The 24,833-nt window shown below is 38.6% G+C and overlaps 2 protein-coding genes across 4 annotated transcripts in view; both read left to right on the top strand.

Annotated features, from left to right (window-relative positions):
* The window catches only part of LOC119720531 (fibroblast growth factor receptor-like), a 47,897-nt gene extending 43,377 nt beyond the window's left edge, over positions 1-4,520 (top strand). Inside the window, exons 16-20 of one of the 2 annotated variants that reach the window (XM_038190232.1) lie at positions 53-240; positions 532-654; positions 780-988; positions 1,152-1,257; positions 1,930-4,520. In XM_038190232.1, the coding sequence (XP_038046160.1) occupies positions 53-240; positions 532-654; positions 780-988; positions 1,152-1,257; positions 1,930-2,046 (743 nt within the window). In that variant the 3' untranslated portion in view covers positions 2,047-4,520. The remainder of the gene's footprint in view (positions 1-52; positions 241-531; positions 655-779; positions 989-1,151; positions 1,258-1,929) is intronic. The other variant, XM_038190233.1, reaches the window with a different exon arrangement.
* A 3,227-nt stretch (positions 4,521-7,747) lies between these two features.
* Positions 7,748-24,833, top strand: part of LOC119720107 (fibroblast growth factor receptor-like 1) — a 51,457-nt gene continuing 34,371 nt past the window's right edge. Inside the window, exons 1-4 of one of the 2 annotated variants that reach the window (XM_038189646.1) lie at positions 7,748-7,817; positions 9,691-9,816; positions 10,155-10,258; positions 20,542-20,684. The gene's annotated coding sequence lies outside the window, so the exon portion shown is untranslated. Of the gene's footprint in view, positions 7,818-9,690; positions 9,850-10,154; positions 10,259-20,541; positions 20,685-24,833 lie in introns of both variants that reach the window. The other variant, XM_038189647.1, reaches the window with a different exon arrangement.

Genomic DNA, 24,833 nt, shown 5'->3' with positions numbered 1-24,833 from the left:
GACATCGCTGAGTTGCATCCATTGATGAATTGACCTCTTTTGCTCCTTGTAGGTCCTCTGTTTGTCATCGTTGAGTACGCTCACCATGGCAACCTACGTGATTTCCTCCGTCTTCGTCGACCACCAGATAACAATGAGATGACCGTCATGTTGCCAGACCGTGAGCAACTGACCAACAAGGATCTGATCTCCATGGCTTACCAGGTGGCTCGTGGGATGGAATTCCTAGCATCCAAGAAGGTACGTGACCCACCCTTCACTCATCCTAACCACATCGTGATCCTAACCCCCCCCCCCTCCATCCCACCCCTAACCCTACACATTGCCCTACTCGTCCTCACCCCTCACCCTACCCCCATTCCCACCCCTCGCCCCCGTCCCAAACCCCTTGACCCCGTCCCAAACCCCTTGACCCCATCCCCACCGCTCATCCACACCCCCAATCCTATATTGTATAGAATAATACAATCTATGTATGACCATGGCATGACTTGTTCATTAACAGACTAAATGGTATTCCTGACTTTGTAGGCTATCCATCGTGACTTGGCTGCCCGTAACGTCCTGGTCACTGAAAACTACATCATGAAGATAGCTGACTTCGGCCTCGCTAGAGATGTCCATTACATCGATTTTTACAAGAAGACTACTGATGTAAGTGCACAAGATGTTCATTTGGATGTTTGTTATTAAAAGCAAAGTTCTTCCTTACTGCATGCAGTGAACGTCTGTTTCTTGTATATATGCTGAAACGATAATATTATCACTGGTACCCACAGGGCCGTTTACCAGTCAAGTGGATGGCACCGGAAGCCTTGTTTGACCGTGTCTTCACTACTCAAAGCGACGTCTGGTCCTTCGGTATCCTACTGTGGGAGATCATCACTTTGGGCGGCACCCCGTATCCCAGTGTTCCGGTTGAAAAGATGTTTGATTATCTGAAGATGGGAAAACGTCTTGAGCAACCTCAGAATTGCTCCTTGGAGATGTGAGTAGTGTTTGTCTTCTTTATCAGCTGAAAGAAGAGACATTTTATTATATCCAATCAGAAAATGCAAATTGCAAGTTCATTTGAATTGTCAGTCCACACTGATCTCTTGACCAATGTCTAATAATCAGTTCTTGACATGTTGGATCTTGTCTTTCTCCAGCTATCACATCATGAGGGAATGTTGGCACACATCACCAGGACTTCGACCGACGTTCTTTGATCTGGTCGAAGACCTGGCCAGGATTATCTCCCTCGCGTCCACTCAAGTAAGAAACTTGATCATCAAAAACTCTAATTCCCCTGGCAATTTTTAGCTGTTTTTGTTGATGATTCCTTCCGGAATCTTTAAGAAGCTCAGTTTCAACTTTCAAGATGTTCAGGGAATGGTAGTCGTAGTTTGGTTGTAAAGCAATCATTCAAAGTCCTCCCCAAGGATCCCGGAAGGTTAGGCTTAACCCTTTCTGTTCAAGATGGGGGCTGAAAATACTATCAGGGGGCCTTCATTGGAGGCCCGTTGATTATCCCTTTGGAAACAAGTTTCAGAAGCTCACCCTCTTGAATATAACCTTTAATATAGGCGTGGGCGGGATTGCGTCATCCAATGATAACATCTATTCATTTGCACACCAGTTTTCACCGGTTTCTATGTGTTACCATTCAGCACTCCAGACTCAAGAACCATTGAGTTTCAAGAAAATGGGTCTGGGAACTAGATAAGCAAATGTAAAAAAAATTCCCGGATGTCTGTGCCCGCCTATACTACGGTTGTTGTTTTAAACTTTCAACTCTTTATATGCTTGATTCAAATCTTCAGAATATCTGTTTTTGCTTGAATCTAGAACACAGTCAGTAAAGTCAAGTATCATGTCACATGTTAAAGAATTGATATTCCTGCATTTCTTAATCTTTCTTTTTCTTAATCTCCACCCCATCCTTAGGATTACCTTGATCTTGAAGCCCTCGGTGACGCCCCAGTGACAACCTTCGTGGATGTTGAGTTTGACTCGGGTAACTCAAGCCAACACAGTCGGCACAGTAGTGAGTCCACTGTTTGATCGACTTGGATCAACGCATTCTAGTGAAAGACCTCCCTCTAGTGCTTGTAATGTCCTGGCCGTAGCATGACGGTGAAGATTCCGTCTGAGACCACCTTGTGTAAACGGAATCCCACCTTCTTTAAACACCGTAGTAAACATCTACTGCTCCAACCAACGAGATGAGCTGTTCTGGAAAAAAAAAATTGGAAATTGTGGTCTTTCCTAGTGAACCTTCTAGTGTCTTTGAGACACGCCTTCCTCTTGATAAAGAGTGTCTTGGCAAAACATTCAATTCGCTGTTTGGTGCTCTAATATTGAATGCTACAAAAGTGATGAAAGCTGTGAAAACCGGACTTGACCCGATGGATAATTTCTCGTCCTAAAAATCGACAATTTGAACCTGCTCTGAGAGCAGTTGTGTAAATGGAATCCCACCTTCTTTAAACACCGTAGTAAACATCTACTGCTCCAACCAACAAGATGAGCTGTTTTGGAGGGAAAAAAATGGAAATTGTGGTCTTTCCTAGTGAACCTTCTAGTGTCTTTGAGACACGCCTTTCCTCTTGATAAAGAGTGTCTTGGCAAAACATTCAATTCGCTGTTTGGTGCTCTAATATTGAATGCTACAAAAGTGATGAAAGCTGTGAAAACCAGACTAGACCTGATGGATAATTTCTCTTGCTAAAAGTCGACAATTTGAACCTTCTCTGAGAGCAGAACTGAGAACTCACTAGCCCTGCCTGTGTCTGTGAGCGACTTGATCTCTGTGAGATCTGCTCAAGACGTCGGACTTCTGACAAAGGCTGAAATATGTTTCTGTAGTGAGAACAGAAAGTGACTGTAAAAGAACATTGCAGCAAGAATGATATTGGAGTGTCTGGATGAAAACAGGTGAGAGCTCTGAGCTCAAGAGAGCTCATTGAATGAGAAATGGTTTTCACAGTGGAACCCTACTGCCATGTAAATAGACTTAAATGTAGTGCTGTGTTGTGTCTCACCATTTCAGCGAGATCTCCAATCGTAACTCAACAGTGTGACGTCTCAAGTTGTGTCTGTCCATCTTGAGTTGAAGATAATTGGACCTTGAAAAAAAACATTCGGTTGCAACACGAGATGTGAAACGAAGCATTGTCTGCTTTTAACTTAGTTGGATTTCTCCTGAATTATGGAAACACGGTGTATTCTGAAGACTGTATGTTATGTGGTTTTAAACCTTAAAGGGGACCACTCAAAGCTTGTATTCAGTGAATTCTGAGCAATTCACCACTAAAAGGATATCTTAACTGTTAGTAACTTGTTTTATAGAAGAATTGTGATAAATGGTCACAAAAGCTTGTTATAAAGTGTGCAAGGAATTGATCAGGGCCCAATTTCACAGCACTGTCAAGCCGAAAATATTACTAAGTAAAAATCAGCGAAGTGCCGGTCACAGGTGATATACAAGACACGTATTTGCTGGTAACCTTTGGTAAGCAAATATTTGATGCTTAGTAATTTTCAGCTCAGCCGCCCTGTGAAATTGGCTCCTAGCGCCCATGTGAGGGAGCAGTTTGGCCGATTTTTTTTTTTCAATCATGTTTTTGTTATTCGCTGAGCGGAACATTAATAAGAGAAGTGCTAGCTTTGCTATAAACTGTTTGAGATAGCAATATTTCTGTACAAATCAGCTCAGTGAGTCTCTACTTTGACCAGTGATGTAGTCGAGTCAACCACATGTCCTCACTAAAGTCAACCACATGTCCAGCCCTTTCACTTGCGACTGGATTTGAGAAAGGATTTGTGATTGACTCGACTACAACACTGCCTTTGACTTTTAAGTCATTTGTCTGAAGTCCAGTCTATTTTTGAATTGTCGTCTATCCATCGTGATTTCTGTTACAAAGTACAGCCCATTTGATTGCTGTAATTGACGATAAGTTCATCAAATTTCTGTCTTGTTCTTTTAATCTGTGGCCAATCAAGTGATAAAACTGCTCCAGTTTAATTTAATATTGTAAGTAAACTGTTAAAAATCAGGTGCAAAAGAACAGCAAAAAAGGTGATCATATAAAGCATTTTTTTGCTGTTCTTTATGCTGATTGAAACAATCTTGAGAAATCGTCAGGTAAGGATGCTTATTTGTGCCTACAGTATAGTATTTTTAAAACCGGAAGATATATTTCACAAGTGAACAAATGTATATTTTCATTTGTGTTCTTTGTTTAAAAGCATATTTATGTTTCAGGAATCCATTGGGCATGATTTATTTCAGATAATATATAAGAATGAGTGGCCTTCTGTGATGCCTTTAAAGAATATGCAAAGAATATCCAGAGTTACTTGTTTCAAACACACAAATTGTTGCTGGTTGATGCAACATAATTTGAGGAGGAAACTTTAAATTAGTTCTCAAAGCTGCTTGTCTAACTTGAAAGCTGGAAAGAGTGTAATTCATTCATCAATGTCTGCAATTAACTATTTTAAATGGGGGGGGGGGTATTTCTTTTTTAACCCTAACTCCCTAGGCATTTTTGGTAAAATGTAATCTGAATCCTGCAAAATCCTCCAATTGGCCTCATGGAAAAATAACGTATAGCCTCAATCCTGCGCAATCCTCCATTATTTCTTGAATGTGGTTCTTGGAGGGATGACCACTGCCTCAATCCTGCAAAATCCTGCGGCAGTGACTGTCAATATGTTGAGGCTTGGCCAGTGACATCCTGGAGCAGTGCAGAGGATTTCAAGCATAATCAAGGACTAATTATACATAAACAACACAAGGTCCGGCCCAAGACCTTGACATAGTGCGTCATCCGAAATCAGCAACGTATTTTTGCCATGTAACCTCAATCCTGCAAATTCCTCCAATTTGCAAAGAGGATTTCGAAGGATTCAGGGCAGTTAGGGTTAAAGGTAACTGAATGTCGTTTTTAATAGTTTTCTGGGTTTTTAATTTTTTTAAATTTTATTTTGCCACATGCTGCGCATTTATATGTAGAAGAGTTTTTCCGTTTATTTGCAAGAATGTTCAAGTTTACATGTTCATTTTTTTTAACAGCTTGCGTATTCATGTGTTTGAAATCAAAATGACTGCGTTGGAGAGTTTTGATTCCACAAGATACTTGCAAAGATGCTTCATTTTGTACCTGTACAGATATATTTTTTAGGTGTGTGGCTTGTCACTAGAATCAGTGTACATTTATCGTGTTTTATTGTAACAAAAGGCTGACTTTCTTATTATTTGGATCAAAAGCTGCAAATGCTTGATTTTTTTTATTTTATGATGTACTATTTTTTACCCATTTTTTAAAAGTCTTTTCAAAACATTGAGATTTTGTAAAGTTATGTTTTTGTAGTTTTTTAAATCAAGGCATATGTTGAACACCGCACATATGAATAATTTTTCACTCTAAGCTAAAATATGAAAAACAAAGTGAAAAAGCTGCAAGTAATATTGAATCTGCACAAAATAACATATCAGGTTTTTGTGAGATTTGCAAAAAGCAGACTAAGAAAGTAAATCTTAAAAAAAAAAGCAGCTTAAAAATGGAATTAATGGGTTCAGACCAAACAGAACCAAAAGACCATTGATCAAACTTACTTTTTTTTTTAATTTAAAGATTTAATTTCTTATTTTCACTACCTATTCTAAAAACGTTTTAAGTAAAAAATCATGGGGGAATAACTGTGATTACAAATCAACAAATAACAATGGAACTATTTTGTTTTATTTTAAAGAGAAAAATCATGATGATAAGCAAATTGGATGATTTGTTGGTTTGCTCTGGTTTTCATATCCCTTTTCTTTTTATTTTAAAGAGAAAAATCATGATGATAAGGTTAAGTGAAGAACAACTCAGCGTTATGTATTCCTATTGTTTACATATTGCATTATTGCTACTTTTGTACATAGTATAAATAAGGAGTTCTACAATTTACGTAGTTTGAGGTTTATGGTTAGATTTGCCAGCAGAAAACATTTTGTGCTATGTACTTTGTTGTTGCTCAACAAAAACTGCTGTTTCTTGGAGTTAACTTTATTTTATTTACTTACGCCGAAGATCATTTTGGCTGCTGTTGAAGATGGATGTAATTCACTAACAAAACATCCACTTTTTGTTGCAACAAAACAGCCACTTCATTGTTGAAGCTCAAAATAATGAAAATCATGTTCACTTAAAAAAAATGAGTAATAAATACCTAAAAAGCATCCTTGTATATTTATCACCCAAAAAATTATGTTTAGTTGCACGTAAGTAGAAATGTAAGTTGTATCGTGTTAGTGTTAGCTTTCATAGTTAGATGCTCTTGAAATTCTCACTGTATCCTTTAAATGTTTAACCTGTACTATATGATTGTATTTAAATTAGTGACACCTTAGGAGAATTTAACCGCGATCAGGTATTGTGGTGATCAGTTGTCAAAAATTTGAGATCATTATTTAATTAAGCAAAACTTGGATCAAATTAATTTTGATATATTTTCTACCAAATTTAAGCTCGATTTCTGAAGAATCATGTTTGATCCAAAGTGATTAATTAAATTCTTTTGTCTTATTTGAAAATATGAAAAGGTAAATTTATCCGACCAAATTTTAACTTCACTCGTGACCTTTGAATAAAATCCAACTAAACAGATTTTCCCCGATCCGGGAATGAAGCAGCCAGGTTAGTTAGTGATGTTACCGTGGCAACTAAATAATAAGTACTATATATTGCCAAAGACAAAACTTGCATATCATTGTCTTTCAAAACCAATCCTTGATGTTGGTTTTGTAATCCCAAAGAAATGGATCACATGGTTCTAAGGGAAACCCATCCCACAGCATCACAAAAAGTACAAGTATTTGTTTTTCTAGAATCGTTGTGCCTTATATCTGAACTCTTTTTTTTTTGCAAACTCAAATAGCATATTTCTCGTATTCTGTTCTGTGTTTCATTCAATCATCGTTTCCATAACCATCAAATAAGTCTTTCACAAAAATTGTCAAAGAATTTTTTTTAAATGTCTTGCAGTATGTCAGGACTATCCACAAATTACTACACTTTTGTTTACATCTAAATCTTAAAATTTCCTGTGATGCCAAGTAAGAAATTCGACCATTATTTTGGACATATTGTTAGATTTCGTTCCTGAAACTCCAGCATTTTGAGTTTCAGGATGTTTACCTCATTATGCGAGTTATTTTTTCAGTTGTGAATAATAAAGAGTCCATTGCTTTGAAGTTACGTTGTTTTTTGGTTGTTTTCGTTTGTGTTTGTTTTTTCTTTGAGTTTTTTGGGGTTGTTTTCTTGCCATCTGATTTATATTTTTGAAACTCTTGGTATTTTGTTTATAATCATCTGTGGATCCAACAGAAAATCTAATCTTTGTAGCTCGAGACGGACATCTATTAAGTTGTAAATTAAGTTTAGTGAACATAAGGTTTCTTAACAATGACAAAGACGTCTTAATAGCTCCCATTTGCAGTCAATTGGGGATACCATGTTTTATCTTTCAATTGCTGACAATATTCACCATTTTCACTTCAAAAAAGAGGAAATTTTCACCAATATTAGCATAATTAATATTATTGCTTTGTACGTTCGGGTTTCTCCCCCATTTTGGTGGCCAATTAATAAATACCCTTGAGTGAATTTTTCGTTTTGTGAAGTTGTCCCCCAAATCGCAGACAACTCTATTAAGACATCCACGTTCGTTTGTGACTGTGGTCTTGTTATAGCGCCCTCTGTGGCATGCAGTCGAGATCGATCATGTAGTCTTCATAGCGCCCTCTACCGTGCCGAAGCACAAGTTGTAGAAGAAACCAGGTGGGCTTGCGGGGTTTTCGTTTCTTTCCTTTTACAATTAATACATTTTAAACTAAAAGTTTTAAGACTTAAGACATAAGACTGGTTTGGGGATAATTTTCTATACATTTTTGTTACTTGGTATTGAAAACATGTTAGTAAGAGAGTCCCAAAACTGTGTAGTGAAAACATGCAATACAAGAAAATAGACTGGCAGTGGCACCTGAAACAACCAGTCCAACAACCCTTCTGTATCAATCAACTGTGCCAAAAGAAACTTGCAAACATGCAATGTGCAAAACTAAATCAGGCCAAATTTACTCACTCTTTAGCCAGCAAACTTCACCTAGTTTCACTGGGCAAAGAAAAGGTACTTATTTCACCAACCACGTTTGCAGACTCAATTCAATTTTTAAAGGAGACATTCCTTCAATATTTTGCACGTGAGAGGCAAAGTCAAGTGATTTCAAAATGAGGCTAAAGACTAGACTGGTACATGTTGAACCATGGTCCAACTGTTTGAAAAGACTGACCTCTTCATTCAGTGTCATTAGTCTGGTGGCTGACTATGGCGAAATATGTAGTAAAGAGACTAGTTCCCGATTCATGCCGCATGTATCTTAAATTCTTTTGGCACATTTGATTGATGCAGTACTGAAGCTGTGTTGGACTGGTTGTTTCAGGTGCCAGTCTATTTTCTTGTATTGCATGTTTTCAGTACCTTAAGTTTGGGACTCTCATACACAGTATATCTAGTATGGAGAGTCCCAAATTTTCGGACTACTTTGGCACTAAAAGTGCACAGCTACTGAAGCGTTTTAGGAATTAAAAACTAGCTTTGCAATTTATGTTGCAGTTCCATATTTGTAAACATGTTGTGGCTTCTGTAAAAATAGCCACTATGTATATTATAATATCATTGAACGATAACAGGACGTTGGCTTTGTCACCCACAGCCATACCACGGACTCGACTTGAGCAATAAGTTTCAGCAATCGACATTCATCAAAAAATTTCAAAATTGCTTCTTCCTTTCAGAGTGCAACTGCATTGAACTGTGGTGTTTAAAATGCAGAAATAACCGCACTCTTGTGGATTTCGTAGGATTACTGTAAGGGTCATTTCAAGCCATTAGTGCAAGCTGCAATATGCCAAACTGCCGATAAGCTTATGATGAGAATCAAGTAGCGCTCAGTAAATGATCAGTTGTTTATAAATGTTGTCAGTTTCTTAGTTGTGTTCAGAACTAGAGTAAACCAATTCAAGTGCGTGTTATTAGTGAGTGATTGAGGTTCTGGCAGGCATGTTATTTCTGTAAATTTTTTATTCCTTTTTTTATTGGCGGTTTAAGGTGTGATAGGCTGGAGTCTGTCGACAACAAACTGACAAGCAATTATTGCTGGAGGGATCCTGGTTATTATTTATTTATCTGAGCATTGCTTGATGAGATTGAAACCGTTTGGTGTAGCTTGGAGAGTTGGAACGAGTAAATATGAGGAGGCCATGGGGACATTTTTTAAGGAAAAATTGTCCAGGTTTTGAGAAGAATTCTTGTCAATAATAGTTTCTTGTTTTACAAAATTTCCTTTGCTGTTATGATAAAATTCTCAGCTCTTGATTGGTAAAAACTGTGATGTTTCTTTTCAAAAATCAAAAAATTTAGTCAATTTGTCTCCAAGTTTCTATCTAAATAGGGTTTTTGCTTTTTTTTTTCTGTTTGTTACAGAATGTGAATTTGAAACAATTTTTTTTTTTTTTTAAAGTTGCTTGAATTTAAGTGTTTTCCAGTGTTTTTTATTAAGACTTGATATTTGAATTTTGAACATAACACTACATAATGACAGATTGGGTTAAACCATGACCAAAGTTAACATATTATTGTGTTTGGTTTTAGGCTTGATAAGGAGGAGCACACAACATCTTCTTTGCTCTTCATTCTGTACCATTCAGACCACAGAAGTCTCCATTGAAGAAAACAAGGAGAGCAAAGAAACAACCTGATCCAGAAACAAGATGCAAAGTAAATAAGCTCTTCTTCAACTTTTATTCTCAGGTAGATACTAAAATGGTTGCACTCAGGCCTAAGGCCTCTCTCCCTTGAAAATTCTGAAAAGCTGAAGTTTTGTTTCCATTAAAAATCTTTCCTCTTGTCAATTGCTATCTTCAATGTCTCCATCTTTTAGCAGTTTCCCAGTCTTCGGAATTCATTTATTTTGATTTTATTGAATCCAAGCCCTCCAGACTTCTACGCATTCCTAAAGACCCATTAGTTTATTTTGGTTGGTCTTTTTATCTCCAACAATTACCTCCATTAAAGGTGTTTACTGATCCTCTTTTCCCCTCCCTTTTTGCTTCCAGGAACAATGCCGCTCCTTAACGGACAAAATCAGGCGTCATCTTGACAAGGCTGGATTAAGTCTGCCTAATGAAGCCCATTATAATGAGCTGGTGTGAGTATGGAGGTGAGTATTGATTGACTTCAGATGCTCTTTGGTTTGAGACTTGAGTGTTTTCAAGAAGAGATGGAGCTTTTAACCAGTACTTACAGCAGTTACTTAGCTAATCCCCGCAGTGAATTGAGCAGTAAATTAATGAGCAGGTATCTTTGTTAGATGAGGTGTACCAGAGACAGTTGGTATTAGTTAATGGATTGGGTTTGAGTTTTGCACCAACGAAGCTGTGCGATCTCGCAGTTTATCATTAGAATAGAAAAAGGGAAGGGTTAGGTGGATGCTGTATTTGGGCGAAAAGTTGTTCAGAACTACCACCTACAATTGTGAAAAAAATTTAATAAAAAGGATTTGACGCAATTTGATGAAGCAAAAATGACTGATGTGGAAAATTAAACATCAACCATATTAAATTTCAGACATTGAACCCAGCTCAAATACTTTCTGTGTTATTGTAGTTTTTACCAAAAAAAGTAGCGTATGGTATTCAGTGATATGACATTTTGAATGGTTGAAAAAATCTGTGGCAATGTCACCCTCACTGTCAGACGTTGTGCTGTATATGTAGCATCTTCCTTTCAGTATTTTGTTTGGGGGTGGGGGCCGTCGGTTATCTTGGGAAAAACACAAAAACAACCTTTTATCTTTGTAAAAACACCCAATCTGGAGTACAAGGCCGTAGGCTGTACATGGCATGTGGCTGCTTATCTGGAAGTCTCCTGAAATTGGCAGGCAATGAAGAAAGTTGTATAAATATCCCATGGTGCATTAGTCTTGCTGTCTCCTTGTTGCTAAGGGACAGTGAGATCATGTGACATGAGTATCAGCAATTTGGAGTCAGTCGTGGAAGATGTCTGAGGGTTACTGAGGGTTACATTGCCCATCCTCCTTCCTTAAAAGATTGAAGTTTGAGTGAAGGAGCAAAACCATTTGGCTTTCCCAGATCTTTATCTCTTTCTCATAAAAGTTGATTGGGCCCTTTGTACACGTAGTAGTGAAAGTAATAAGACAGAGTGCATGGTAAATATTGAAGCTATAAATTGAGAAACTACCCTGTGATTGTGGTTATGTGCTGCTGGACAACAATTAACACATCTATGGTCCGTTTAGAACTCCAGAGACATTTCATAGTGGCGAGGTTGTCACCGACTTCAATGGAGGGTGCCGGGCTGGGTGACATTGCCCTAAGCCTGTTTGGAGAAGTTCCCCAAAAATTCTCATAGCTAAGGGCTGTTGTGCCAGGGACAAAACCCTGGAATTCCCCACTCAGTTCCTGCTCCAGACAACGCCTTCACATATTGGTGAGAAAACAATGCTGGATTCTCACACAACCTAAGCAAATTTACCTGGATTTTTTTGTTCAAGTCAAATTGCAGCTCAATTGTGCTTGTTGAGTCATTTTGTCCGGTGATTCTTTGGGTCTGGGTGTGAATAGGTCCTTTGTGTGTTGTGTCGGTGATTTAATTAAAGGTTTTTTAGCGAGCAAATAAGCAGGGGGATGTTGTTGCGAAAGTCTAAGCCTGAAAATTTAAAATTTGGTAAGCTGTGAGTAAAATCTTGAGTTTAAAAAGTGATTGCTGTTTAGTAAACAAACAAACAAACAAATAAATAAACAGTCCAACGCCCTAACAACCCTACAACCCAACAAACAAAAAAACAATCTGATAAACAGGGAGACAAGAATAAAGAGAACAAACAAGTCATTCTTAAAAAGTTGTAAGGTCATTTGTTTTCATTTGTATCAATTGATGAGTACCTTAAATTAAAATCTTTGGGGAAAACCCTTAATATTTCTTGAACAAAAACCATAATTCATGCTTTCCACCTGAACAAATGTCTTGCAATTGTTTGAACTATGAGTCATGGGTGCAAACCTTGAGTCAATTTGTCACGACTAATTGTCCATTGAAACGTGAAAAGTGTTCAACTTCAGACTCGAACAAAAGCTGATCAATCATGAATGCGATAAACTCGTGTAGCCTCTCCTGATTATTGTAGACAGTGTTAACATTGAATCATAGCCTCTAATAACGCCATTATACTGCCATCAATCTTAGTCCATTCAAGGTTTGGAATTCAATATCGGACTGCCACACGAATTACAGATAAACCCCTACATGCATTGTGACTATCAGCTCCCTAGATCTCTTTGACTTGCAAGCTTTTGTCCGAGCACCCTGCTCTGCCGAAGTAAAGTTTTCTACTTTTTTTTTTATTCTTTGAGATTTTTTTTTGAGTGATCTTGACCACATGTGGAGCGACAACCCAGTGGGCATTATGATTGCATTATGTGCAATTTGTCACTTTTTATTTCCTTGTAGTCTGAGTGATCCCCGGCTGCGTTTTTTTCTTCTTTCTGATATTGGAGATGACAATCACAACCTCAACCCCAGAACCTGGATGGCAGACTGGCAGGCTGGCTGGGTGATTGGTTGATTGGAAAGTGGGGAAGAGGTTGAAAGCAGTTAAAGGGGCATATGTTGGAGTTTCGCACGGGAAAATTCTGGATTGATTTTTCTTTACTGTATTACCTTTTTTTTTTTAAATTGCTACACAGAAGCCGGTTAAGAAATGGTTGTGTTGGCATTATATTTTGTCATGTTAATTTAATACAAATACATTTTTGTTCAATCAGAAAAACAATTAATTCATAAAAATTGTTCAGTTATGAGAGTCGCATTTGGGCACTTTTCTCTGGAGGTTTGGTACCACACCGCCCCCTGTCTACTTACTGTATGTGGGTTATATTGTCTTGTGACTTCCAATCCTTAAATCAAAGGCAACATTGTCAGTGTACAGGGTGATTACTCAGTTGGTAAGCTGGTGTGGAATTCCAGGGGTTGCAGGTTCGAATCCTGGTTTTGTTAGTTTTGTGTATTGCTTTATGATTGGCTTGGCATGGTGAGGCAACTGAAGTGGACTTGTATGGATTTTTAAGATTACAGCAAAACTGTGGACTCTTTTGTGATTTATCAGGTACGATTCAACTCAATTGGCTTTGATTTATTTAGTAACCCATCACAAGAAGAAGATGATCTTTAATCTTGGTATCCAAAGCTCACTGCAAGCTCGGAATCATTTCCCAGCATGTTGTGTTGGTTTATAATCGTCGCTCAGTGTGGATGTTGACAGAGAGCTATTACAGCGGCTGCTTGCTGCATAATTTGTCGGCACCCCGCTGTTCCAACATACCCAAGCAAAGACGGTAGTTCGGGGCTCTGCAGCGTTCCCGCACAAGCCTGAACTAGCGAACGGGGCTTGGTTTTATTAAATCACCGTTGAGAAAACACAACTCTGGGGGAGGTCTGGAGGAGAGGGATCGACCAGTGTGAAGACAGTTTAACCGTGCTACAGGTGAACTTGAAATTGAAGGCAGGTTTGATGTCGGCGGCGATTTAGACCTCAGTTGGATCGGGGCGCCGTCGGTGTCATTCGAGAAATTTGCTCGGTTTGCTAGTCGGTTAGACACCGCTGGGTGTCAGGGTACTGTTGGCTAGGCTGGGGAGGAGTGAAGCAAGTTGGTTGTGACATGAGTCAGTCATCTCAGAAGAAGATTGGGATTGGATTGCAAAAAGATGAAGAATGATTGTCATCATTAAATTTGGGATGTTCAAGTAAAGCTGACAGTGCAAGACTTTCACATGGAAATGATCAAACAGAGTCTTTTATTTTAAAGATGTTATCCCTCTATCCTTACACACCTGAAAACTCAAACTCAAAACTTGGTTTAAGTGTGATTTGTGACTGACAAACAAATATGCTTCAGTCAGAGCATAGCAAAGTAACGTGCTTCTTTAGGCTAATTCATGAAACATTTATAATTGCAGTTTTCCCAGTCAATTACTTATGGGACAATGAAAATCATCAAAATATAATTTTTTTTCTTATACCCCAATCTTATTGTCCAACACAGGGGTCTGAAATCTCAGCTTTAAAGCTGATTTCAGCATTTTTTGTGTTTGATTTATAAAAAATGGACATGGAATGAAAAAGTAAATTAAAAGATATGACAAAAGAAAGAACCTTTGCAATTAGTGAGTTAGAAGAGTGCACGTGTCCCGCGACAACATTTGTGATTTCTACCGTGGATTCTGACTGGACAGACTTCCTCTTTAAACAGTTCATTGCCATCTATCAATTGTCTGTCATTCATTCCCATACATCAACGTAATCTATGCTCAGTTGCCAGGTGCTTCCTCAAGTGTCGTCCATGTGAACATTGCCTGCGTAAGGCACTTAAAGTATTCGTTAACAATGCATCGGGCGACAGTTGGGGTTAAATGTGTCAACATTGTACCTTGGAATTATTCCCATGCCTGTTGGAAATTGCATTGAAAGTGCAGAAAACAAGCAAATTAGCAACACTTATGGCCAGATGGCCAAAATTAACTCAAATTATATGCCCCCTCACCTGTTTTCTTTTCTTTTTTTTTCTTTTTCTTTTTTTAGTGCTAAAAATTCTTATTGCTGTATGTTGCCTTGAACTTAATTTCAGACACATTCGAAGTTGCCAAGAAATAAATGTAATCCAATTTGCACTGTAGCATAAGACTTGTCCACGGAAATGTAGCAGAAATTTCTTTTCAGATTCCAAAATTGAGAAATCATGCATTTAATCCTTTACCACGCGATTTGTTATCCTTGCCGGAAACCGTTCACAACCCTCCCCCCTTGGCATTTTCCCAGCTCGCCCGCCTCCAGTGATTTCTTTTCAGCCAGGGAACCCGGGTGGAAAATTACACCGGCCACCTTTCCACATATGTTTGCAAACTTTCCGCATTCTTTCACCGGTTGTCCTTTATTCCCCGTGTCGCCCTTCCGTGAAACTTTCTATGGGCTAGTGTCGGTCTGCTCGGAGTGGACCCTTCAGCTCGGAGTCCATTGTCACGGAAAAAGTTTGGCAGCGAAACTTGTCAAGCAAGTGACCCATAAAGCATTAATTTTATTTTCCCCTACTACTTGTTTATGAACACCAAGCATGTTTTCTAGCAAGTTGAATATCACAGTATTCTGTTGATTCACCGGTGGGGTGTTCCGTTCGCTGTCAGTCATTCCGGAGATTTCCAAGCTTCCATGGCTTATATTTTTATAATTACCTGGTTTTCTTTATGGCAAGCATGTAATCTTATTTAATACGGACTGATGATTTTTGGATCAATAATCAAGCAGTGTTGCATCTATGTATGATTTTTTTTTCTTTTTCATCTTGTAGATCGAACATACATGCAAAGCACATAGCTCCCTTGTCAGAAGGCTTGAGCAAACTACAAGAAATATAATCTTTTGGGAAAGCATTTTCAAAATAATCAATCTCCTGTATATTTTGAGGAGGTTTACTATAGGACATACACCACTAGCTCATGTCACACGAGAGTCTGAGTACAGGTCATTTCTATCCTTTCCTAAGAAAAACAACTTTCAGAAAAATATCTCCCTTCAATTCTGTTTGAAATGTTTTCTCCAAAACAAATTCTGATTTACTCCAATGTAAATTTGTTGGTGCACTGCCTTGCTGTTCCCTTGTTCACAAATGAAAAAAAAATGTTATTTCAATTCCACTATAAAGTTGCAATTTACGTGTATTCCCAGCTGAAATCTGCTGAAAATGTAAGCTTTCCCTAAAATTTCCCCAGACACTTGACAAATCTAGCCTAATGTATCCCAATCTTGTCAATACGCCGTGTTTTGCCAGGAAGAAAAAAGAGAAGTATTGCAGTCGGTCCACAAGGAAAAGCAACACCTCGGAAAGTATTTGAGTGCAGTCTAAATAATAGGCCAGCTCGATGGGATTTGCCCAGCCATTCAGAGTTTAAAAGAACTTGCCGGAGATATTTCTTGTGCCAATATTGACCCAAGACTGGGTTTCCGGAGACTAGCTAGGGTCAGAATCCCTTCTCCTGACTGGCTGGCTACATTCAGCTCCCCTGAAAGGGCAGGGGGAATGTACTTGCAGGAAAATCCCAGCACAACAGTCGGTTTTTAGTAGGGAGTGTTTGTGTTAGACCGTTGGTAAATAAGAGCGTGGGTTTTATATTTTACCTGTGAAGTGGGTGTATTGGGGCTTATGAATAAGTACTCGACTTGTAGCTGTGAGAAGTTTATACTGAGTGGCAAAACACGGGCTGCACCTGAACTAGCAGTGAATTCACACCTTGTTTCTAGAAACTTTCTACCTCAACATTTTATCGGAGAATTCAAGTTGATTTATAAGGGGCCAGTTTGTTTCATCCTCATCCCCTAACGGTTAAGTACATTGTACTGGATATGTTCTTCGTATTTTACAGATTGGAAAGCATCTGCTTTTAAGAAAACATACCTTTGACTTCCAAAACCTTAAGTCTGTTGTATTGATTAAGTCTCTTTTATAGGTACAATTTTTGTTCCTGATGTTGATGAAACTTATAAAGAATTTAAATATAAGGCCACTGATTGTCCATTTCAAAAATATCTGTTTTAAATATCAGGAGATCGTTATTCAGTTTCTGAATAGCCTGTTGTCATGACATTTTAAAAATGTCTTTGAAATCATTCACTCTGCAAATCCCATTACTCAAAGACATATTGGGAACAACTTCTTTGGTGTTCCCAGCAAAAAGAATGATCCGGCTACAGATAACTACATAATAGCCCATTGTTAGAGAATGGTAACCTTTGACCTTTCGTTTCCTGTAAGGTCAAGTTCAGTTGACATCTTTGGTTTGGTATGGGTTTACCTGATAAATCACTTGGTCATTGTGTTTTTCCAGGATGACAATTTGTTAGCGGCATCTTGTAGTTGTCTCTCATCGCCTTTATTCCCACAATGCTCATCTACCCCTATGACCCCTGGGAGGTCAAGTCTGCCATCTTGGATTTCAAGATGGGAATGTCAGTGCCACACGTTGACCCTCTAGAGGTACCTCTGAGGTGTGGAAAGTCACTCTCCAGGTGTAGAAGCATAGTGAGTTGGGAAGAGTCTGGGCCAAGACTTTATGATGAGAGAACCACACCAGACTAAATGGACATAGCACATATCCCTATGACCTGAAATCCTGAGGCTCAAGTTGAATTCCGTAGGGAAAACTTGAAAACCTGCTGCTTTACAGCGGAGTGTGAAAGGCTTCTCCCAGGGGATTGTGGGTATTAGTGGTGTGGGAACGAGGCCAATTGGTGTTGAAAGAGGGCAGTGCTTCAATGAGTTTCAGCTTTTGCCTGTTAGATGGTTTAAGGCAAGAGGTGTCTGACTTAATTTAATGAGTAAAGAACTGACAAGTGCTCATATACTTGTTGCGTTTTTACCAGTCAGTTTTCACAGCTACATTTCAAACTATTTTCTGAAGAGAACTGACCAAAAAAAAGAAGTTAAAACTCTTGTGTATGCAGCAAAGTAAAAAACCTAAAGGCAGCTGTATATTTGAATATGGTAGTAGTCACTTATGGTCGATTGTTGACCTAGATTATGAGACAGGTATAGCTCACCTAGACTTGTTGCACCAGAACTTGTCGATTCTTTTGGTGTTCCCAGCAAAAAGGTGATTAAGAATCAATTAGCCTACAAACTGGTCTGCAAACACAATGTTACTAGTGTGCTTGCAGCCAATTATGCGCGGACAAAACCAATTACCACAGTTCAGCCACTCCATGCAAAAAAAAGTTGCAAATCTAAATCTTCAATCAAAATAAGAATTTTGCCACAAATCATGTTCTTCGGCAACTTCAGAGGGCTTTTTGTGGGAGGACTACAGAGAGGTAACACTGCAGGTGGGTAGAAGGGGAAAACATTTACATGCGTAGCAACGTCAATTTTCTGTCAATTTCAGACGGAAGGGTGGGTGAAAATCTTCGGAAGCACGTTCCTGCGGGCGATGCAGGAAATCGGTGCATACCAGTATTTCCTGGACAAAGGACACTGCCTGAGGGTATGACGAAGGGCAAAGAGGGCAAAGGAATTTGTCACGGAAAGATTGAGGTTGATGGATGTATCTGAATGGCCAGTTTAGAATGGACAAACTAAGCCTTTATTTATCTTGTGATGAGATTTCCTGTAACACTTACGTGGGAGGTTTTTCTTTTCATATGAATTAAACAGGATGCAAGTAGTTAGTTTTATTTCAGTTAGAAACGCCTGGCAACAAAAATGTGGATTTTCAGTCCTGTTCTTACTTTCTTGTGAACATGATTGCCAATCTTTCACCCTTTCTTGACTATTTCTTGAACTGTTCTTTCCATCTTCAATCTAAAGTTGTGGAAACAATCTGTCAGGACCAAGGACACAAACTACAATTAAATCCCAGATTACAAATAACCGTCACACTATGAGTGATTGGTCAAGCCATGTTATCATCTTTAAGACGGAGATACAGCATTAAGTTCCTTCTTGGAGCAGCAGTCTTCTCAGAGTTTCGACTATAGTTGGCTCATGTCATTGGGAAATGTTTCTTACTCGAGTCCATTTGGTAAATGAAATGACTAATTTGTTTTGACTTTACAAGCACCCAGTGGAACTCTAGGCAGGCTTTCAGCATGGAGCTGGTTTCAGCATCTTGGGGAGAGAGAAAGGTAACGTAGGGTGACCTTATATATGCGGTGATTGCACAGCATGGTTGTGATTGTGTTTAGACTGCCTTGCCTCCCCCTGAGCCCGGCAAATTAACCCCTCTTTAACCTCTGACCTTTCCAATCCCTCTGCATAATCCTCGGCCGTGATCATGCACCTCTGAGTCCCAGTTCAAGGTGTGTTGATGGTAGTTATGGGAGGCTACGTGCTATTTTATGCGACACCTTGCTGTGCTGATGATGTTCTCATACAAATTATCACTTCCAGTTTTAGAGAAAGCTGGTGACAGACACTGAAGGAAAGTTTCCATGTAGAAAAAAAAATCTGGTTGAAGAACCAAGCTGATTTTTTTTCTGTATGGGCTCCATGCGCCAACAAGAGAGGGTGTTTTGTAGCACTTTTGAGAGCCCCTTGGACAGGACACACCATGTGTGCGTACTGGTTTGCGCGCCGGATAACGCAAAGTAAGCACGACTTTTGTGCACAAAACCATAGCGTCTTCGGGTGCATCAGGTGTCATCGGTGATGCGTTCGAGCGTCTGTCCGAGTGGTCTCCCCCAACTCTCCGTTTCTTGCCAGTGAGGGGGTACTTGTGCACAGAGTCCATTGCTTCTGGCCTATACTGTCCTTTAAAAAAGTTAAATTTTACACCAGATTCAAGTCCTTCATTTTTTGTTTTATTGTTGTAACATTTTTCTTCTTTATCTTAAAGTGCTAACTCCAGAAGGTGGAAGTTAAGAATGTTCTCTCCATTTTCAGTTTGTCATTGTCACCTGTCATCTGCATTAACGCTTCACTGCACATCTGATGAATTGATACAGAGGTTCCAGCATGTACAAATAATTATTCTAACCTTTGTGCTCGGTACATAAATAATCAACATTCAGGCATGTCAAGGGCTCTTTCAGTGTTTCCTTTAGATTCTTTGTTTTTTGCGGAAGCCGCTTGGTATCGCAAGACCCCACAAATCTTGACAGGAAAATGAATAAATGATAAACAGAGCGTTAAAATCGTTGGCAAGTCATTGAACCAGAGTGACCCAGGTCAACTGTGATTGGATGAACAAAGCCGCGGGCCATTAGCGACCAAAAATGTTTATTAAAATACCAACCTGCATTCCATGTTTCGGTATGGGCTCCATTTGCTACATTTTGTTTCTTTTAAGACACAGTTTTTTTCAGGAGGTCATTTTAGGTCAAGGGTTTAATGTACTTTCTTTAATCATGTCCGCGTTTTTTATTTCATAAATTTTCTTGCTTGTTCATCAAGATTCAGAAGTCTTTTCTGTGTTCCAGTTTCCTGTTTGCTTTTCTTTCCAAAACATATTAATTATCTCTGGGAGCAGGTGGAACTAATTGCTTGGAAGGATATACTCTTCAATTCCAACTTATTCAACTGATTGGACTCAGCTTAAGGAGGTGTTGAGCTTAGAAAATTGATGTGCTTACGGCAGGGAACCAGTCAGGAGCAACACATATCCCAACCCAGTTTGGCTGGTACCCTGTTTCTGCCTAGCAAATTATTTCTGTTGTCAACAAATATTCTGTTCCTAGCATCTCTATGAATTTACCCTAGGTCAAAAACGTGGACATCAAACTTTTGCCTACTAACCAATAAGAATGACCGGTAAAGACTTTGAGACCCAATCTACCAAAGGCTGCTTTGTTCTGTGTGAACTTTTTTCAACCGGGAAATCCTTTCCTCTTCACCAAACTAAACAATATCTTCGTCCCTTTTCTCTGTTATTATTTCTTTCCAGCTTTTGGTGAGGGCAGAGATCATATCACTTAGCTTCACCACTCCAGGGCAGACTGTATGGTGATTGCGTGAGGCGTTAGTTCCACCTTCAAACCATCATTACTGACTGACATCTAATGGACAGGTTCATGCCCTCCTCAGAAGGTATTTCTGAAAGTTTTGGGCATTTGAAAACCGGATAAGCCATCTAAGAGAGTGGGTTTAGGCATTTTTTTCCACCTCCTTAAAGGGGTACACTAAGGTTGTGTCAATTGTTTTGTTATTGAATGGTCTTGTTCCAGTTGTTTTGTTTTAAGTCGGAAAAAAGGAGCCTGTGTATGTGTGACTCGTTTGTGGTTGGAGGGGGGGGGGGAGGGGGAGCCATCTTTATGTACTCATCGAACTTCAAGTCCGATGCTTCTCAATCAATATTTTGTCTCATCAAATTCTGCAACCATCCAGACAGCCCTAGCTGTTGAAATTCTTGAGTCTTGTCTCGGAGGTGAGAGGCAATGAAATGCCAAGTCTGCTGCCCATAAGTCTAACTGATGTTGTCTCAAGTCGGACATCTGTTGACATATCCAACAATTTCACCAAAACTAATAACCCAAAGTCGTTGGGACGATATTTGTTTGACCAGGGCGTAAATTTCTGCACTTGAGGTTGTCTGTCCTCGGACTCCGATAGTTCAAGGATGTACTTATACATATGGTAAAGTCCACGCCTGCCAGACTATACTTTAACCAAGTACTTGAGTTTATGTGACCTTTGAACTCTAAGTGGCTGGCTGGCACCTTACATCCAAACAAACATTACCTTGGGTTTTTCTTGCCATCTATCATCTTTGCTCCACACATGCTGGTTGTGTATGTAAGACTGAGGCAGCGGCTGAAATCAAAGAGCTTGGACTCCCTGTTCTGACAGGCAGAGGTCAGCTCAGGTCAGTTAGGAGAAAAATTCCCTCCAATCTTGCTGATACAACTTAATACCATAATGCATACCATCATCTTAATGGAGAGGATACTGAGAAAATGGATTTGTAGTTTCAATGCATAATTTTTTTCATTCAGTAAAATAAGAAGTTCTCTGCATAGTTTTTTCCCATCAAGTCTGTATAATTTTTGTATAGTTTTACTGCTAGTTCTTCAACAAAACTATTGTTATTTTCAGTGCATGGCAGTTGTAATCTGTGTAATGTGTTATTTAACATATCCTGAAAAGCCATCTATGCCCATTCTCATCATCATAAAGTAGAGGATATTTGATAAGGTAGGTCAGAAGAAGTTAGAATGACACAGCCTGAGAATCCCTCAGTATCAGACCATCAGACAAATGGAATTGGAAGGTAAGAACCTCGCACTCTAAACTGGCTGTCTGGTCCAGATAAATCACCAACGTGTGAGTCCAAATCTGGGCCATCCCGCTCTCCGATTACCACGTCACTAATTTGGGTTAGCACCAATGCAGCCTTTTCCCTGTCCACGAGGCATGTAGATTGACCACATGTTAGGAAATAGAATACTGAGGTTATTTTCTGAAAAGGTAGAAACTTGGCGGAGGCCTGGCCAGCGAGATGGAGTGTGTTTCCCCTCCAGCCCATCCGTTGTTTTCAAAGAATCGGGAGAAGCACTGAGGAGGTGTAACCTTTTGGCTGTTCAGTCAGTGACCTCCATTAGACTGAATATGAAATGATATCAAAAAATGAAAAAGGTTGGCCTTTTCTTTGAGGTCGTGTTTTAAAAAATAAAGCAAGATTATTTGACCAAGTTTTGTAATCTCCTTTTTATTTTAAAACAGCAAAAAAACAGGTGCAGTGTTTTTTTTGGTGTGTTTTAATTTTTCTTGGCCCCCTTGTTCATTTTAACTTTTCATTAAAGGGTAGACATAAAACCCTAAAAGTTAAACTTTTCACAAAATTGACTTTGGAAAGTAAGGAAATTTCACATGCTGCAGTTCTTCAACTATTATCATGATTTATTATCTTTGATACAACATTTTGGTTATTGATTTCGCCTTATTCACCACAACATGTTCATATTTGTTACTGGCTTATTTATTTGTTCATTAATGTATGATGGTCTTTTTTTATTAATTATTATCTTTTATTCTTCATGTATTCTTTTTGCCAATTGTTTCCTTTCTTTGTTCACTTTATGTAAGATTATGAATTTGTTGTCTGTTTTGTTAATTCTCCAATTTGTCAATGTTTTATTTTGTTTGTTAATTTATTTGTTTATGTTTAACCTGTGTTTGAGATTCTTTTATTGCTATTTATTTTGATCCACTGATTCATCCGTTTATTTATATATTGTTTTTCGATTATGTTTTTTTTTACTTATACATCTGATTTTTTTTTCTGTTTTGATTTTTTTGTACCAGTTGCGTGATTTATTTCATCTATTTTCTTAATCTGTCGCCTTTATCCATCCCATGTGTATGTCTGTCTGATTGTTAGTCTGTCACTGTATTTGTTAAGGTTTGTTGTTTCGGGTTTCTTTTTTTTTGTCAGGCCGGTTCCCATAATTATTATACTCAGGCTTCTGAAGGTGCCTCCATAATTTACCATTCAATTTGTTGTTCTTTTTTTTTCTTTTCTTTTTTAATAACATCAATTTTATTATTTATTGTTATATCTTTGTTTTACTATTTTATATGTTTTGGCATTATGGAAATAAAGTTGATTGATTGATTGATTGATCCCATATTTTTTTATTTTGTAGTTGTTTTTTTTATCGAATGGCTTGTCCAGTTTTCCGTGCAGTATTTCTTCATTCTCATCCATACCATTATGGAGCGTGTCTGGTTTGACCTCTGCTTGACCTCTGGCATCATTTCTCAGTGATTCCACCGTTGCCTCATTTTCCGCTGCCTCATTATCTCCTTATTGACAGCTATGAAACATCCTCCAAGATGCAGCTTTCTCAGACTGGCACTTCCGGGCTCTAGTTCTAAGGACATTTCCCCCCAACTTTTATTACCCGAGTTTGTAACAGATACGGCCCTCTTGAAATAAAGCTGGTTTCTAGTGTTATACGATTTGTGCCTTTTACAGTTTGTTTAGATATCATTTTGTTTGGCCTTTTTTATTGTGCGATCCCTTTTTTATTCTTTTTGAAGCATATTTTTGTTCTTCACTTTTAAAATTGAAGGTGTTATACATAGTTCTTTTCAGCGTCTTAAATATCTTACCTATAAGCAGGTTATCATCATTCATGAATGTGATTACGTGAGGCTTGATCTGATTGGTCAATTTAAAGCATTGATTTGATGATGACAAATCCAAAGTATCGTTTCATTGTGATTATTCCCCTCCTCTTTTATTGGTTTCCCCAGTAACAGCTAACTGGAATTCACTGTTTTTGACTTGTTCGTTCCTGCTAAATTTTGTCGTAGAAAAGACATTTGTATTTTGTAATGACTTTTGTGGTTACAGCCAAACATGTGCATATGGAGCCCCGCTGTACTTGAACACAAATAGGGCCTATTGATTGAATCAAATTCAATGCCAACAGACGTTCTATTTTATTTTAAATCAAATTTCACGCCGAAAGAATTATTAAAACTAGATATTGATTTTTCTTTCTATTTTTTAAAGCACCTACTCCATTTAATAACATGACCGCGAACTTAATTCGCTATTGACCGTCATTCACTTAATACAGACAAAAATAATGCTTGCTTGTATTAAGAGCTAACACGACCCGTAGCCTGCGAGACAGTCTAGAGTCTGTCTGTCCTGTAATTTTCCTATGACAATAAGGGTAAATGACATAGTCCCAGGCTAGGCAAATTGAAAAAGCTATCAAACATGGCGCTTCAGCCGGGCAGAGAACAAGACGTGAACATGGAAAGCGTGTCGGTTCAGGCGACTTGTCGGCACCTGGAACAAGTTGACTTTATTGACTGGCGAAATTGGTAAAGGAAAGGGGTTGGCCTGAATATTAGGGGCGTGGCTAAGTCTTGAACGCTGCAGGTGATTGGCTCTTTTGAGTTGGGTTGCGTATGGTTCCCAAAACACAAGTCGTCGACTTTCAAGTTTAACCTCGCTTTTAGTTCCAGTATGGCTGTATTGACCTGACTTCCTAAATGGTAAAAGTTTTAAGGGTTAGATATTTCGATCTCGGTAGGATATTACGAAGGCCGTGCGAGATGGATCGAGACCCTCAAAACTTTAATAAGTAATAATTGATAATGTTGGTGAGTTTGATTTAATTTTGTCAATTTTTTTCTGTGAAAAGAAGAACCTTTTCGTCTACCTAATTTTCCCGCCGTTATAGCCAAAGAAGGAGGCACGGGAAAGTCAAAGTACCACAC

This window comes from Patiria miniata, unplaced genomic scaffold (assembly GCF_015706575.1).
Source record: "Patiria miniata isolate m_02_andy unplaced genomic scaffold, ASM1570657v1 HiC_scaffold_9, whole genome shotgun sequence".
Lineage (NCBI taxonomy): Eukaryota > Metazoa > Echinodermata > Asteroidea > Valvatida > Asterinidae > Patiria > Patiria miniata.
This window is presented reverse-complemented; position numbering and strand designations above follow the sequence as displayed.